We start from the raw sequence: 15,431 nt of genomic DNA, 5'->3' as shown, positions 1-15,431 counted from the left end.
GTTCAACGCATAAAGAGTAAAGAAGTACTGAAGCAATCATAAATTTATCTTAGCTTTATGTTTTCCTGCGAGGTATAAAATTCGATAAAGCTTATAATGCCAATGAATCATGATATGGATTTCTCTCTTTAAAGTTGGACGTCTTTATGAATTCAGCTGGATTTGGCTTGTGATCAATTTCATGAAATAAACATTCAAGAAAAAAGTGCAATAGAGGAAAGAAAAGATCCCATTTTGTTGACCGCCGGTTAATGCGACTCTAAAATCATTCATGTTGTACGAGTCTTCACAAATTAAAAGTATCTCATCCATTTAAGGGGAAACAAATTACTATCATCCACTGTCTATCAAGATAGAAGAATATATTACATAGAACTTCATCTAAAAGAAAAGAATGAGAAGTTGGTACTTAAGTTACTCAGCTAAATCATGTTCAACTAGTTATGCATCCTGATCTCTCTCTCTCTCTCACAAAAATCTTCAACCACTATATTGCTCCTCAAGCTTTTGTAATATCATTCAATGAATACCATTGGTGCACACTGCACACTACACACTACACACTGTAGGCTAATGAAAAATGAAAGTCATTCAAGCTTGATGCCTGTGAGAAGTGACAAAGAATGTTGAGGAAGTTAGATTCATTAGGTAGTCTGCCACATCACAAGCCGTATCAACTTTAATTGTCACAGATCTGTGGTTTATAAATTATAAGTGGGTATGCTACTATGAGATTAGAGTACTTCCTTTTTTTTTTTTTTTTTTTACAAAATAGAAATTCTATTATATAGCCTAATCTAAGTGTATATATGTGTGAAGCTCCCTCCAAAAGACTTAAACCCGAGCCCTTACCCTGACACCCTACAAGCACTTATACTTGTGGAGTGACAAAGAATTCCTAAGCCCAATTACTGTGGATAAAAAAACATATCATTTCTCTAATGCACAGTTCAGACTGAGAACAATTACTCTAGAAAGGTGCAGGCAAAAAGCCTATGACCTCCCAACTGAGAAGACATGAGTTCAATGTGCAGGCCTCAATAAAAGCAAAATACCAACATGAAAGAGTTAAATTACGCTATGGTAACTCTTGTGGAAGTGTCAAAGAAACATAATATATCAGTTGGGAGACATGGAAAATTCGATACTATCAAGTTTACCATACTTTTGCAAACTAGACAATGCAGATCTTAAATATCCTAACTGATCTAGAATAAAATTTTGAAAAACAGGAGTTCCTGATTGTATTTCTTGCTGTTTTCCTATACATTCTTCAAGAAATATCTCACCGAACATTTTCAGGGGTGAAATACAGAAAGCAGAAAGGTTTCAGCACCCACTAACTGTCTAAGTTAACAGCTATGTATTAAAAGTATGTAACATTTTTCAATTATTAAAAAATGTATGTAACATTTTTCTACCTCAGAGAAGTAAAGAAAATACTAGTATATGATGGTCTTTGCCATATGATAACTTACACCATGCAAAAGTCATAAATGCGGAGGAAAGGCAAAGAAAACTTTAAAGCAATACAAGTAGTACAAAGACCGCTCAAATGCAGGGCAATTAGGTTTGAAATGGTTGAAGCCTTTGGTCTTTGTCACCGAGGAACTGCAAAGTCTAGGAAATGCCATGGAAGATAATCAGTAGATGAAAATAAATTGTAAATCATAAAGATGAAAACTTTGTAGAGTGGAGACAAGTATGGAAATGTTGAAAAAGAAAGTAGCATCATAGAGTAATGCAAACTAATGAGTCAAATTCTGTGGGGAAAATGACAAGAAGAATGAATTATATACCAGCTGAGAAGAAATAGCAACAAATTGCCAACGAACTTGAATAAGGGACATTTAACCCAACCATCACTGCTAGAATGCAACTCATCTTAGATACGGAAGAATCAGCAATGCACTGTCATCATTATCATACGAACTATAGGTTTCTCATCTCATCTCAACAAATTGCCAGCCAGTATTTCAATATTGACTCCCATATTGTAATTTTACTTCATCTATAAGTGCCAGAGACAGACAGATTATCAATATTAGTAGCTTTTGTTACAACAAAAGCTGTTCATGGGCATATCGCCTGCTAGGTCTCCGAGAATGATTGGATTGAATATAGCAGGGAATACAAAAATTATACTTTCCCTAAGAAAAGAATTATGAGACTGAATTTCATGTTCTATACATGCCCCATTCTATTTTTTTCCCCTAATATTTTGAAACCAATACTCTAATCAGTATTGTGATTCAGAGCACATTTAAGATCCTGGAGTTTCTAAGTTCTAACACAATAATCTAGAAGCTAAAGTTTCAAATCTACAAACTTCTCACAATTCTAATTTCTTGATTGCAATAAAATCAGTCAAACTGGTCATGAGCATAATATTCAAAAGACAGCTAAATATTCCAATTGCATCTAAAGCCTTCATAAAAACACTCAGAAAAGAGCCTTAAGTTGAAAAATCAAGATCATATAGCTAATTTGCATATCCACTATGCAATACACATGCAATTGCCTGGGGTAAATATTGTGACTGCACCTAAAGCCTTCATAGCAACAATCAGGACAGAGCCTTATGTTAAAAGATCAAGATCAGATCCATTGTAATTCAGAGCGCATGTAAGATCCTGGAGTTTCTAATACACTATCTAGAAGCTAAAGTTTCAAATCTGCAAGTTATTCACCGTCTTACTTTTCTCAAATTCTAATTTCTTGATGATAATAAAATCGGTCAACTTGGTCGAGAGTATGATAGTTAAAAGACGGCTAAATATTCTGAATACATCTAAAGCCTTCATAAAAACACTTGGAAAAGAACCTTAAGTTAAAAGATCAAGATCATATAGCTAATCTACTATGCAGTACACAAGTGATTGCCTGGGATAAATATTGTGATTGCATCTAGAGCCTTTATAGAAACACTCCTTATGTTAAATGATCAAGATCATATATATTTAATTCATCCCCAACAGCCCCCCACCCCAAACCCCACCCCCCTCTCCCTGCCCGGGAAAAAAATAAAATAAAATAAAAATTGGTCAAACAAGTTGCATGGGAATTCAAGATTATGAACTTTTTCCCCATACAGCATGACCTGATATAAAAATATGGCAAATATTGTCCCACATGGATCCAGAAGCTACTTGTGTATATGATTTTGCCGAAAAATAGTCCATTAGTTTCTGGCTTCCTGGTTGACGGAGTAAATATAAATAATCAACTGCCAAACCATTTCAGAAACATAAATGCAAAGTGAAAATCAATTCAGATATTAACCAAAAAAAAAAAAAAAACACTTTTGTAAATGAATTCTAAAGTTCACACTTCACAGTAACTATCGTTTTGGCTATTGGAAATTAGAGAGAGAGCAAAGAAAAATATTAATAAATGCTTTAAGAGGTGGGGGAAAAAAAAGCATTTTTTTAAGCATTTCATTCCTTTCCCAAAATCTTCCTGAGAATGTAACCAAGCCTAAATAAAGTGCAATGACTACCAAACAAAACTAAGATGTTGACTCCAAGATTGATTGGATAAGCATAGCAAAACATTAGGGGTTCCCTAGTCACTAGTTCCATTAACCACGCTGCATTAACCAGCAAATTCTTATTACATAAAATTCAAGAAAACCCTTGAAATTGATATGCAGATGCTGCACAATACAAAGACCAGAAAATCAAGATTTGAAGGATTCTGTTCCTTTCACAGACTGATAATGAAATAAATCCTAGCTTTATTCTCCCACAAGATCCAGCAAGCCCCTGTCACAACGGTATTGCAAGTCCTATACCATGAAGTAGAAGAACAGGTCAGAATACACATGATATACGAATCAAGAGACAACCATCCTTGTTGGCAGCCCGGCTTATGTATTAATATGAATCAAGTGATTGACATATGCTTAGATCTTAATAAATAAAAATATTATTATTATTATTATTATTATTTGTAGGCTTAACAAATGGCTATATTTATAACCATGAAAGCGTGAATAAATGCCAAAATGATCAACATTTATCCTAAATCTAGTGTGTCATTAGAAAGGAAAAGAAGAAGGCAATTGAGAAATGAAGCATTTTCCATTGTTTACCCACAATCATATCAAGAACCCAACAGAATCTTGATATAATGCAATGAATAGAGAACTACACTAATGAGCACAGGCAAAATACAAGAAACCCTTTTTGCATTTTTTTTTTTTTTTGTTAAAAAAATTATTATCCTTACTCACCTATAATCACAAATATTCATCGCACATCATACATTAAAAAAAGACAAATTCCACTTCCCCCTTAACTATGGTGAACTTGCAATGTCCTCCCTAAATTACAAACTAAGCAATGCCACCCCTCCACACCCCCCCCCCCTTTTTTTTTTGGATAAGTAAACTATGCAATGTCCCCCATTAACCATTGGCAATAACTAAAAAGCACTTGCCCCGCACAATTAGAATAACGCGCTTATTTCCAATAGTAAAGGGGAGTATTGCTGAGTTTTAATTGAACCATAGTTAAGGATATCATCTTGAAACAATTAAGATAAACAAAAATTACATGAAATTGAAGTACCCTGAGAAAGCCAGCTCCAGCAAGAGGAATCAATAGCAATGTTGGATTTGAGTCGAGCTGAAGCTATGGCACTGTGAAGTGGCATCATTGACTCAACGCTCCCCAACACCGACAACACCCTAAAAAACAATAACCCAACAAAAAACACAGAATAACATAAATAAGAATATCTTATTCCTGTAAAAAAATGGAAACAAAAAAAGCTTGAAAATAAGTGAAAGTTAACGTATTCAAAGAAAAAGTGAGCAATGGAATTAATAAGAGAAGGTGGGTTTGAAAGTGTGTATACCTTGAAGCACGAGGAATGGTGGATGAAGAAGAAAAGGCAGAGGCAGGAGTAGAAGGAATGTTTGATTTGGGGATTAGGGATTTTGGGTTTAGGGTTTTGGAACAAGAAGCCAAAGACGACCTTGAAGTTGAACCCACCTTTAGAGCTGATCTGCAGAAGAAGGAGGCCATTTCTGGATTTTGGTTCTGACTTCTGAGGTTTTACTTTTAGAATGAAGATGAATTTGGGACCGGAAGTAAGCTTAAACCCTACTCAAATGAATATACTTAAACGGCGACGTGTGGGCCAAAATTGGGAATTAGCCCCGTTTTTCTAGTAGGCATGGTTTCAAAAGACTAACATCTCGAGCCTCTAAAACTTGGTTTTTATGTTTGGATCAGATCTGATGTGGCGTTTTTTCCATTTGACATCCACCTAGAAATCGAGTCTTAGAGGCTCGATTTGTGTGTGACGTGGCAAACTGTATGTGACGTGGTTGATCCACGTGAAAGCCACCTAGAAATCGAGTCTCTACACTCACACAGACACCCTATCACCCTTTCTACTCTCTCACTCACCCTTTCCACTCTCACTCAATTTCCACTCTCAGTCTCCACTCTCAATCTCCACTATTTCACATTCTTCAACTTCGCCAAAAGATTTGATAAAGCCACAGCGAGGTGTACAGAGATTGTATCAAACACTTATCACAGAGCTTTGAGTTCCTTCAGTCTTTGCAGTCTCTGAAAACAAAAAAAGAAGGTGAGTCCCTTTATGCAAAATGCAAAGTGTGTTTCACCGTTTGGTTGCTGAGAAACAGTGAGAAAAATCAAAGAAACTTTGGTTTCAATTCTTTTTTTTTTTTTTTTCTATTTTGGTTTCTGTATTGAATTTCTAATAAAACTATTAAAAAAGATCGAAACTTTATTGTTTTTTGAGATTGAATTGGTATGTGAAATCGGATTATGTTTCTGGGTTTGTTTATATTTGCTGAGGATTTAATTTTAGTGCTTTGTTGATCAAAATTTACTTTGATCTAAGTTTGATTTGGTCAGTTATGGTAAATATGTTACTAAGAATGGAGAAATTTGAGATATATATATATATATATTTATATACTTGTTGGGTTGTTAAGAATTTAATTTTTAGTTGTTTTTTTGGAAAAAAAAATTACTCTGATTTAGTGCTTTTTCTCTAAATTTTGCTAAAGTGGACAAAATGCTTTAGTTGTTTTTTTATTATTTTTTTTAAACAATTACAGTAACATTGGCCTACTAGGTTACTAAGGATTTAATTTTACAAAGGTAATTTCTAGACAACAATGAAAATTTTTCTATAATATTTGAGTGTGGGTTGGAGACAATATATTGGAGAATTTGGTTGGGATTGAATGCATGCGGCGCACAATTTAGTTTTGGTCGACCTCTGGATAATAAAATTTCTATTATCCTTTGTTGCATATATTATCAATGCACACGTCACCGCCTCTTTATTTGCAAAAGTCAACCCTTTACTAAAATGCATCCCATCTTCTCAAGTAGGAACAAATGGTATCTGAAGACGTGAAAAATCAACCATATTTTCCCAAGTATTTGCGTAGAATGACTTGGCAGGAGGTGTATAGGTAGTGGTCATATTTGTATCATGCTAGACGCCAGTATCATCGTTTGCATCACCTTCATCATGCTACTCCATATTTTCCTCTTCAACATTGGGAATGAGTTCATGGTCATCCACATCCCTGTCAAAGTCGCCTCACTCAATCCTCTCTTCGTACTCATCCATATCATCAAGATTTTCACCATTATTCGCAGCATGATCTTCGTCTTTGTCTTTCTCCCTTAAATGTGTCTCTTGAGGTTGGAGTGTTTCACCAGTATTGGCAGCATGATCTTGAAATGGGAACGTATAACTTCCCATTGTATAGTGCATCCATCATCTAGGGCTGTAAATTGTAAAGATGTAGTTGTTTGTTATACCTCCTCAGTATCAACTTCTACAAGCAGCTCCGAACTTACGTACAACTCAGTAGCATTTACTTGCAACATTTTATGGATCCTGTTAAACATGATCTTTACATGTTTGTCTTCTTTAATCGCCATATACCTATAATTTATCCGTTCATGAAGGACTTCTTATGGGTAATGATAAATAATCTTTATGTCATAACAAGCAAGGTTCAAATTCAATTATTCCATTATTTTCCTCTTCAAATCATTCAATGTCTTCAACTTACGATATATCATCATGTAGTAGCATTCGATACCTGGCCTTTTAAATGGGAATCCGTCAATCTGTTTAGGATTGACAAGGGGTCCATCGTAGTATACATATATATATATATATATATATCAATATTCTTCAAAGATTGTGAACCTATTAGAGTCAAGTGCAATATGTTAGAGACATATTTTATCTCTTTCATTTAACATCAATTGCAAAACCTTTTCTATCTACTCAAAGTACAAAAATTACAACTTGTCACCCCACATTTTCATATACTCACCCCACATCACATACAAACACACTCAATCATTATCATTTCGTACTCAAACAAATAAAAAAACTAAAGACAAAACTCACCCCCATTACAAAATTTCAACTCATTCTAACAAAAAAATAAAGAAAAATATTAAACTCAACCAAAAAATAAAGTCATGATAAAAAGCCTAACAATACATATATCTACAATATTTTTTACTTTTTATAAAAGCCTAACAAATATATACAATAACTTGTTAAATCATATACATATACAAACCTCACATTTGAATATACTTAAATCATATCACATACACACACACACTCAATCATTATCATTTGTTTCTAAAATTAAAAAAATAAAAATTCATTAATCATACTCAAAAAAAAAAAATAAATAAATAAATAAACACACAACTCACCCTATTACAAACCTTCAAATCATTCTATCTAAAGTATAAAGAACAATATCAAACCAAACAAACAAACAAACAAACAAACAAACAAAAAAAAAAAAAAAAAAAAAACTTGAAAAAATATGAAAAATAAAAGTAAATACAAAAGAAAAATTCATGTAAAAGATTCCTTGAGACTTGAGGACGAAGGGTTTGTAGAAACAAAATAATAGAGATGGCAAAGAGAGGGGTTTTGGTGTTATAAAAACACTCCACATTGTTGAGCGGTAGTTGGTTTAAAACTATCTAGTCTGCTAAGTATTAGTCGGTTGAAAACTCTCCATGTTGTTGAATAGTAGTCGGTTTAAAACTCTCTATATTGTTGAGTAGTAGTTGATTTAAAAAAAAATTAAAAAAAAACTTCTCCATGTTGCTGAGTATTAGTCAATTTAAAACTCTCATTTTGACATAATAAATAAATTCATAAAAAATGATGTGTAAAATTGTGGGACTACCAAATTTTATGTGGCAAAATATTAGAAAATCAACAATCTAGTCTGCTAAGAATTAATTGGTTTAAAACTCTCTATATTGTTGAGTAGTAGTTGGTTTTTTTTTTTTTAANAAACTCAACCAAAAAATAAAGTCATGATAAAAAGCCTAACAATACATATATCTACAATATTTTTTACTTTTTATAAAAGCCTAACAAATATATACAATAACTTGTTAAATCATATACATATACAAACCTCACATTTGAATATACTTAAATCATATCACATACACACACACACTCAATCATTATCATTTGTTTCTAAAATTAAAAAAATAAAAATTCATTAATCATACTCAAAAAAAAAAAATAAATAAATAAATAAACACACAACTCACCCTATTACAAACCTTCAAATCATTCTATCTAAAGTATAAAGAACAATATCAAACCAAACAAACAAACAAACAAACAAACAAACAAAAAAAAAAAAAAAAAAAAAACCTAACAATACATATATATATATATATATGTAACTAACAACTAGAGAGAGTGACCTATCAAAAAAAAAAACAACTTGAGAGAGTGAGAAACCTTACCTGACATGAGGATGTGAAAATATGGAGGGTGAGTTTGATTTGAAGTTTTGTAATGGGGTGAGTTTTGTATGAGAGAGAGAGAGAGAGAGAGAGGAAGAAAAAGCTGTTGGGTTTTTTGGAGGAAAAAACGGAGAGACCCCAAACCCATATTATGAAGACTAAAGTTTAGTAGCTGCCCTAACCACGTGGCAGCTCGTGGACCAAAGATTGGAAATCGAGTCTCTCCACGTGGTAAAAGGCCCAAACAATCAGAACACACATAAATCGAGTATTTAAGGGTCGAGATGGAAATCGAGTCTCTAAGACTCGATTTCCACGTGGAAAAAGGGCTAGGTCAGACTCCCTCAGAATATGAAAATCGAGTATTTAAGTGTCGAGATGGAAATCAAGTCTCTAAGACTCGATTTCCATGTGGAAAAAGGGCCAGGTTAGACTCCTTCAGAATATGAAAACCGAGCCTCAAAGGCTCGGTTTATAAGCCCAAAATCAAGCCTCTTAGGCTCGAGATGTTAGTCAGTAATATAGTTTGAAAACGAAATTAGTTTCCAATTTTGGCCGCGACATGTGACTTGACTTTGAGTAGTAGTTGGTTTTTTTTTTTTTTAAAAAAAAAAAAAAAACCTTCTCCATGTTGCTAAGTAGTAATCAATTTAAAACTCTCATTTTGACATAATAAATAAATTCATAAAAAATGATATGTAAAATTGTGGGACTACCAAAGTTTATGTGGCAAAATATTAGAAGATCAACAAATGGTCAAATACTTCAGTTATATATATATATATATATATAGCTAGTAAGAGTTTCGATATTTGTTTGTTGGTGCTAGCTTCATCATTCTCCAGACTATATCAATAGTTCGCAAATAAATAATATGATTGGACAAACACAAACTTTAAATTGGGATAAATGAAAAATTGACAAAAAAAAAAAAAAAAAATCCTAAGTAACCATGCAAAGATATTTCTCTTAGCATATTATTACTAAGATCATTTCAAGTGCCTAATCAATAATTGGGGTAAATTTATTTATTTTTTAAGTCAATTACACTAAACCCCTAGAAAAAGAAAAAGAAAAAAAAAAAAAGAAGAGTCAAGCACGCATAAAGTGCATGCAATAAGGCTAGTTAAATATATATTAATATTAATAATTGTTTTAAGGTGATAAACCCATTTTAATAAGGGAGCAATTTTTGTTTGAACTTTGACTTGGTTCAATTGAGTAATTGCTTTTGGAGGTGCTGCTGAATTTTTCAAATCCTTCATGCTCGATTTTTTTAATCCTTTACTCTATCAAAATAAAAAACGTAATAGCTAAATTATAAGTTCGTATCATTAAAATTTTGTGGTTAAAACATCAAACAAAATATTTGTAGTTGGCCTAAAATTTTAAGTGAGGTGTGCCAAGAACTTGGAATTATATATATATATATATATATAGAAAATCAGACAGTTTTTTAAGGTTAAGAGATTTTGGTAGAGGAAGATGGTAAATAATTTTGACTTAAAAAGTGATATAATCACTTTAATTCTCAGTTCAGATTTTCTTTTTAGGAAAAGCCGATTTAATAAAGATAAAACTATTTTTTTAAAACCTCATAATTCAGTTGACCGTTTGCTAACTTTGTTACACTAATTGTAAAAAAAAAAAACCTATTTGGGACAGTTAAAAAGTAAAGGCTTTTTGCCAACTTTGTTGCATTTATTATCAAATAAGGCTGTTGGGGACAGTTAAAAAGTAAAGCCCAAGTGAGGCAATCCTGTTTCCCTGTAGCATAGATAACATTAATTCCCGTTTTTCTTAAATGAAACCATCAAATCCAGAATAAATTAAGATAATCAATACAATAGAAAATTATAGTTCACTAAAACTAGCACTAGTTAATGGTACAGAAACATTGCCAAATTTCCACCGATTTCACTGCCAAGCTGGCCCTCCTGAGAGTTACACAATGACTAATATAATGAAAGAATTGAGATCTCAGGAAATGGCTCCTCCTTTCTCTTTGTAGAAAAGGCAAACAAGGAGTTGAAAGATGCCAATGCTGAAAATATTATCACTTTCTGTTCCTGCTCTCCTCCCTCTCCTTCTCCCGCTTCTTGTAAAGCTTCTCAAGAACACGCTTAGCCTCACACTGCGGGAAGTTTGTCAGATCATAATAATGTGGTGCTATATCAATTATCCTGTACCCAAAGAAAATTGCCAATTAGCCTTGATAAACACATCTTATAAGGGGAATAAACAAGCCTAAGATAATGCAAAGAGTAATGCTAAAGACAATCTTTTTTACAAATTTTTTTGACAAATTGCTGATGTGATGAATGGTTATTCGTAAATAAAAAAGTAATATTAATAGTGGGTCTAAATGAAAACCAAAAAAAAGTTGGCTACATCAACATTTTGTAAAAATGTTGTAAAATAATTTGTGACTGTAGTATTCCTCTAATGCAAAAGCAATTTATTCTTAATTTCTTATAAATCCTAGTTGAACTAGTTCACAAGCTGCACGTGTGAACATGATCAAAGCCAAGTGCATCAGATAAACAGCCTAGGATTTTATTCTTAAAAAAATTAAAAAAAAAATAAAAACCTAACTAGAAGAGACTAAATACTGGAATTTAATCATATATACAACATCCACCTATCATGAGTCATACTCAGAGACCTGCCAGACCCCACCCCCCAAGAAAAATAATAAGATACAGTATAATTTATCACTGCCACAAAAGAAAAATCATTAATCAAAAGCTTGAAACTAACCATTCACCACGAATATCAGTCACCGTCCGAATGAAATTCCTGCTTGTTAGAACATATTCATTATAGATGACCCACTCCGGCTTGTGATCCAAGCAATTCGATGGATGCAAGTGCACCACCTGCAAAACAGATTATAAAGGATATTTAGATCTATTTTTTTTTTTGCAAAAAATAAAACAAAACTAGATACAGCATACTTCAGAACCAATAAGAAAAAAAGCTTTAAGAAAAGGATAAAGAAAAGGATAATAAAAGAATCGCTTTACATACTTGGTTGTCCTTCACAGTCAAGTAGTGTCCAGTACGTTCCAGGTGAGCTACCTGCATGAAATATCCTGCTAGCATAGCCTTCCTTATGTTGATGTAGTAATCACGGCTGTTGAAATCAGTGCTGCACAACCTGAGGTTAAACCTGGCCATGATACGCACGAGCTGTTGTCTAACATTATCAGCAGCCTTCAACGCCCTTTGGTTGACGAAGTTCTCATAGCACCATGATGGGTCCTCATCTGCAACCCATTCATAAACAAGGAAGTATATTAGAACCAGAGTGCATTGAAAAGTGACTAGTACTGCTTGAGGCTAATTTATAAAATTAAAAATCTAAAGAAAAGAACAGATAAAAGTACTTACTGTTTTGCTTGTATGCATGGTACACGTTCAAGAGCGTGAGGTGATCTCCATCGATGTGCCCAAACCTAGCTTTTGCTTCATCAGCAGCTTTCTGAGCCTCCCTAGGCCGGACAAAGCAATTGGGTACTAAAGAAAGAAATTGGTTATCACAGAGGAGGCCCACGGAGGTCAGCAGATGCATAGAGGCGAGACGATACCATTTTCTTCATGAGAGAATACTGAGAAACTGCAACTATCTGCATCAGCACTTACTTAGAAATCCTATGGCACATGCCAACCGGGGGCATGAAACCTAGAGAAGACAGTTGCTGATGACAACCTAATTTGACACAGTATTCTAACCACGTGCACATGTACTTGCATGTGCAAGCAGTTGGAAGACATCATATGCACAGATATACGTCTGTGCACATGCCAGACCCATGGCTACATCCAATCATGATGCAGCCAAACAGTACTTTCCTATATTACTAGGACAGGACTCAATATGAAAATAAAGGGACAAGACAATAAAAACATACCTGAAAGCATGGCAGAAACTGATAGAATTTCATTTGAACAGTTGAACTCAGGGCTAACAACCAGCATCTTTGACATCTGAGGATCCAATGGAAATTCACTCATAATCTCGCCCAGCTTTGTCAGATTTCCATCATCATCTAATGCTCCCAGGTAATTCAAAACCTCTAAAGCCCGCATCAATGTCTCTGGAGCAGGGGGATCCATAAAATCAAAATGCACTAGATCATCTATTCCCAGTTTCTTCAAAGTAAGAACCGTATTTGCAAGGTTTGATCTTAATATTTCTGGATAGGTCTGTGGTTGAAGATCATTCTGGAAACTTTTCTCAGTGTAAAGTCTAAAGCATTTTCCAGGCTGAGTTCTTCCAGCACGCCCTGATCTCTGGTGTGCACTAGCCTTAGAGATTGGAGATACCAACAATGATTCCACACGCACTCGTGGGTTATAAACTTTTTGTTTTGCAAACCCAGGGTCAATTACATATACTATACCATCAATGGTCAAAGAAGTTTCGGCAATGTTTGTTGACACCACAATCTTCCTTCCAGCAGGACCACCCTCTTTCACAGGAGGTGGAGCCGGTTCAAATATCTTCTGCTGCATAGCCGGAGGAAGGGTAGAATACAAAGGCACTACTTTGACAGGTCCCACCTGGTCACCCATATTTGCAACTTCTTTAGTTATTTTTCGGCACGCATCTTCTATCTCCTCCTCACCAGTGAGAAACACAAGTATATCTCCAGGAGTTTCACACATATGAATTTGCACAACAGTTCGGATTGCTGCCTCCAGGTAGTCCCTTTCAGGCTCTTCAGTGTAAAATATTTCCACCGGATGAAGCCTCCCAGGAACTTTCATAAGTGGTGCTTGAAAAAAATAACCCTGAAATTTTTCAGCCTCAAGAGTAGCACTCATTACAACTAGCTTCAGGTCAGGTCTATTTTTCAACACTTCCTTTAGAAGTCCAAACAGAACATCAGTTGCCAATGTTCTTTCGTGAGCCTCATCAAGAATTATGACCTTGTAGCGTTCCAAAAGCGGATCTGTCATTGCTTCTCTTAAAAGCATACCATCTGTTAAATACCTGATACGAAAAACAAACAATGAGTACACTTTCAAATCATGTCCAGGCAGCACGTAACCACCCAATATATATATATATATAAAAGATAAGACATGTTAAATCTGAAGGATGAGCTTACTTCAAAACTGTTCTTGCACTACTGCAGTCTTCAAAACGGATACTATAACCAACCTCTTCTCCGATAGTTACATCCATCTCTTCAGCAACACGACGAGAAACAGACATAGCAGCCACCCTACGAGGCTGGGTGCACGCAATCATCATCTTCCTGCGCTTATCTGGAGTTTCTAAATCAATCGCTTCCAAAACGAACTGGGGAATCTGTAGGAAAGGGGCATATATTTCGTTAATTTCCATGTTCAACACACAAGATAATTACTTCATGCTCAAGGCACACGTGTAAAAAAAAAATCAACTAAAAAATATAACACAACTTTTCCCAGAAACATAAAATACATTTCAATCTTATGGGCACCAATATTAAGGTTCAAGGAAGTTTTTACTTAAAAAAAAAAAAAAAAAAAAAACCCTCAATTCCTTGGAAATATCAAATTCTTACCCACCCTATCAGATAAATTGTTTAACATTTATATCTAATTAATAAATGACTATACAACAAACTTTAATAAAACACTCCTATGCATGCTATCAAGTTAAAGATTCGCCACTAACCATTCCAGTCTATTCATGATTATAAACCCAAATAAATAGAAAATTAAAGGGTCATATACAGAATAAAATATTCCAGACTATTCATGCTTTATAAACCCAAACAAATGGAAAATTAAAATGTCAGTATAAGATATTAAACAACCAAAACCCTAATCTAAAATTTCAACCTCAGTATTTGATAAGCAAATCCCTGAACCTGCATCAATTTTCCCTCTCGTTTCTCAGCAACCAAACATATTATAGAAAAGAGAAACAAAGATCAAACCTGAGTGGTTTTGCCACTACCAGTCTCACCGACGAGGATGAGAGTCTGGTTAGCCTTGAGAACTTGCAAGAACTCTTCTTTCTGGTGCCAAACAGGCAAGCCTCTCCGCTTCTCCAAAATCTCATAGTACCTCTGCGAGTACGGCCTCCCCGTCCAGCTATTGATCGCGGGGTTGCTGCTATTGCCTCCGCCAATAATACTACCACTATTGCTCATCGCCGCCGCCGAGGACGAGAAGCCGCCGCCGTTGATTTTGGCGATCTTCGACTCGCCCACCACGTCGAACAAGCTCACCTTCCTCTTCCTCTCCGTTCCCATCAATGAACCTTATCCCTAACCCTAACAGTACGAACCGCACAGAACGAAAGAACCCGAGAGTCGAATAGACCCTCTCTATTGCCCAGATTCGAGGCAAAAAAAAAAAAAAAAAACCCTAGCTAAGAGATTTTGACTAATTTTAGAGAGAAAAAAGTAAGGGTTAGAGAGAGAAAATAAAAACGAGGCTAGGGCAAGCCGGGGTGGCTATTTATAGGCGAAAATTAAAGGAGGTGCCGAACTTTTCTAAAATTACAGAGGCGGTCCCTGACTTTTTGAGGGTTTTCTGTTGTTGGGTTCAGGCCTATGAAGTTGAGCCCAATTAACTTTTTTTTCACATTGTTTTTAAGTCGGTCCCAAGAGTTGCCAA

General features: G+C 34.6%; 2 protein-coding genes across 8 annotated transcripts; both read right to left on the bottom strand.

The window, feature by feature from the left end:
• Nucleotides 1–1,364: 1,364 nt before the first annotated feature.
• LOC112038706 (protein NONRESPONDING TO OXYLIPINS 2, mitochondrial) lies at nt 1,365–5,162 on the bottom strand. 4 transcript variants are annotated; one of them, XM_024071551.2, is made up of 3 exons: nt 4,861–5,162; nt 4,557–4,690; nt 1,365–1,620 (listed from the first exon to the last, which is right to left on the bottom strand). In XM_024071551.2, exons 1-3 carry the CDS (start codon nt 5,028–5,030, stop codon nt 1,601–1,603), a joined length of 324 nt encoding a protein of 107 aa, XP_023927319.1. In that variant the 5' UTR covers nt 5,031–5,162; the 3' UTR covers nt 1,365–1,600. The 4 variants fall into 4 exon arrangements, with proteins under 4 accessions (XP_023927319.1, XP_023927322.1, XP_023927323.1 ...); XM_024071554.2 differs by having other exon boundaries at nt 4,572–4,690; nt 4,861–5,161; XM_024071555.2 differs by lacking the exon at nt 1,365–1,620 and adding an exon at nt 3,544–3,787 and having other exon boundaries at nt 4,861–5,157.
• A 5,378-nt stretch (nt 5,163–10,540) lies between these two features.
• On the bottom strand, nt 10,541–15,228 carry LOC112038672 (probable pre-mRNA-splicing factor ATP-dependent RNA helicase DEAH2). 4 transcript variants are annotated; one of them, XM_024071508.2, is made up of 7 exons: nt 14,747–15,215; nt 13,928–14,130; nt 12,725–13,809; nt 12,204–12,329; nt 11,841–12,079; nt 11,571–11,689; nt 10,541–10,993 (listed from the first exon to the last, which is right to left on the bottom strand). In XM_024071508.2, exons 1-7 carry the CDS (start codon nt 15,062–15,064, stop codon nt 10,867–10,869), a joined length of 2,217 nt encoding a protein of 738 aa, XP_023927276.1. In that variant the 5' UTR covers nt 15,065–15,215; the 3' UTR covers nt 10,541–10,866. The 4 variants fall into 4 exon arrangements, with proteins under 4 accessions (XP_023927276.1, XP_065633908.1, XP_065633907.1 ...); XM_065777836.1 differs by lacking the exons at nt 10,541–10,993; nt 11,571–11,689; nt 11,841–12,079 and having other exon boundaries at nt 12,219–12,439; nt 14,747–15,228; XM_065777835.1 differs by lacking the exons at nt 10,541–10,993; nt 11,571–11,689; nt 11,841–12,079 and having other exon boundaries at nt 12,219–12,429; nt 14,747–15,228.
• Nucleotides 15,229–15,431: the final 203 nt, after the last annotated feature.

The sequence above is a fragment of the Quercus suber genome, unplaced genomic scaffold, assembly GCF_002906115.3.
Source record: "Quercus suber isolate HL8 unplaced genomic scaffold, Cork oak 2.0 scaffold_165, whole genome shotgun sequence".
In the NCBI taxonomy this organism is placed as follows: Eukaryota; Viridiplantae; Streptophyta; class Magnoliopsida; order Fagales; family Fagaceae; genus Quercus; species Quercus suber.
The sequence above is the reverse complement of the archived record's forward strand: the minus strand, read 5'-3'. Positions and strand labels throughout refer to the sequence as shown.

Coding starts and splice junctions, on each gene's coding strand:
- LOC112038706 (XM_024071551.2), bottom strand. CDS start 5,030: ATGGCCTCCTTCTTCTGCAGATCAGCTCTAAAGGTGGGTTCAACTTCA. Junction 4,691..4,860: donor ACCATTCCTCGTGCTTCAAG/GTATACACACTT, acceptor ATTGTTTTTTAG/GGTGTTGTCGGTGTTGGGGA. Junction 1,621..4,556: donor TCAGGGTACTTCAATTTCAT/GTAATTTTTGTT, acceptor GGCATTTCCTAG/ACTTTGCAGTTCCTCGGTGA.
- LOC112038672 (XM_024071508.2), bottom strand. CDS start 15,064: ATGGGAACGGAGAGGAAGAGGAAGGTGAGCTTGTTCGACGTGGTGGGC. Junction 12,080..12,203: donor CCATGCATACAAGCAAAACA/GTAAGTACTTTT, acceptor AATGGGTTGCAG/ATGAGGACCCATCATGGTGC. Junction 10,994..11,570: donor ACTGATATTCGTGGTGAATG/GTTAGTTTCAAG, acceptor CTTTGGGTACAG/GATAATTGATATAGCACCAC.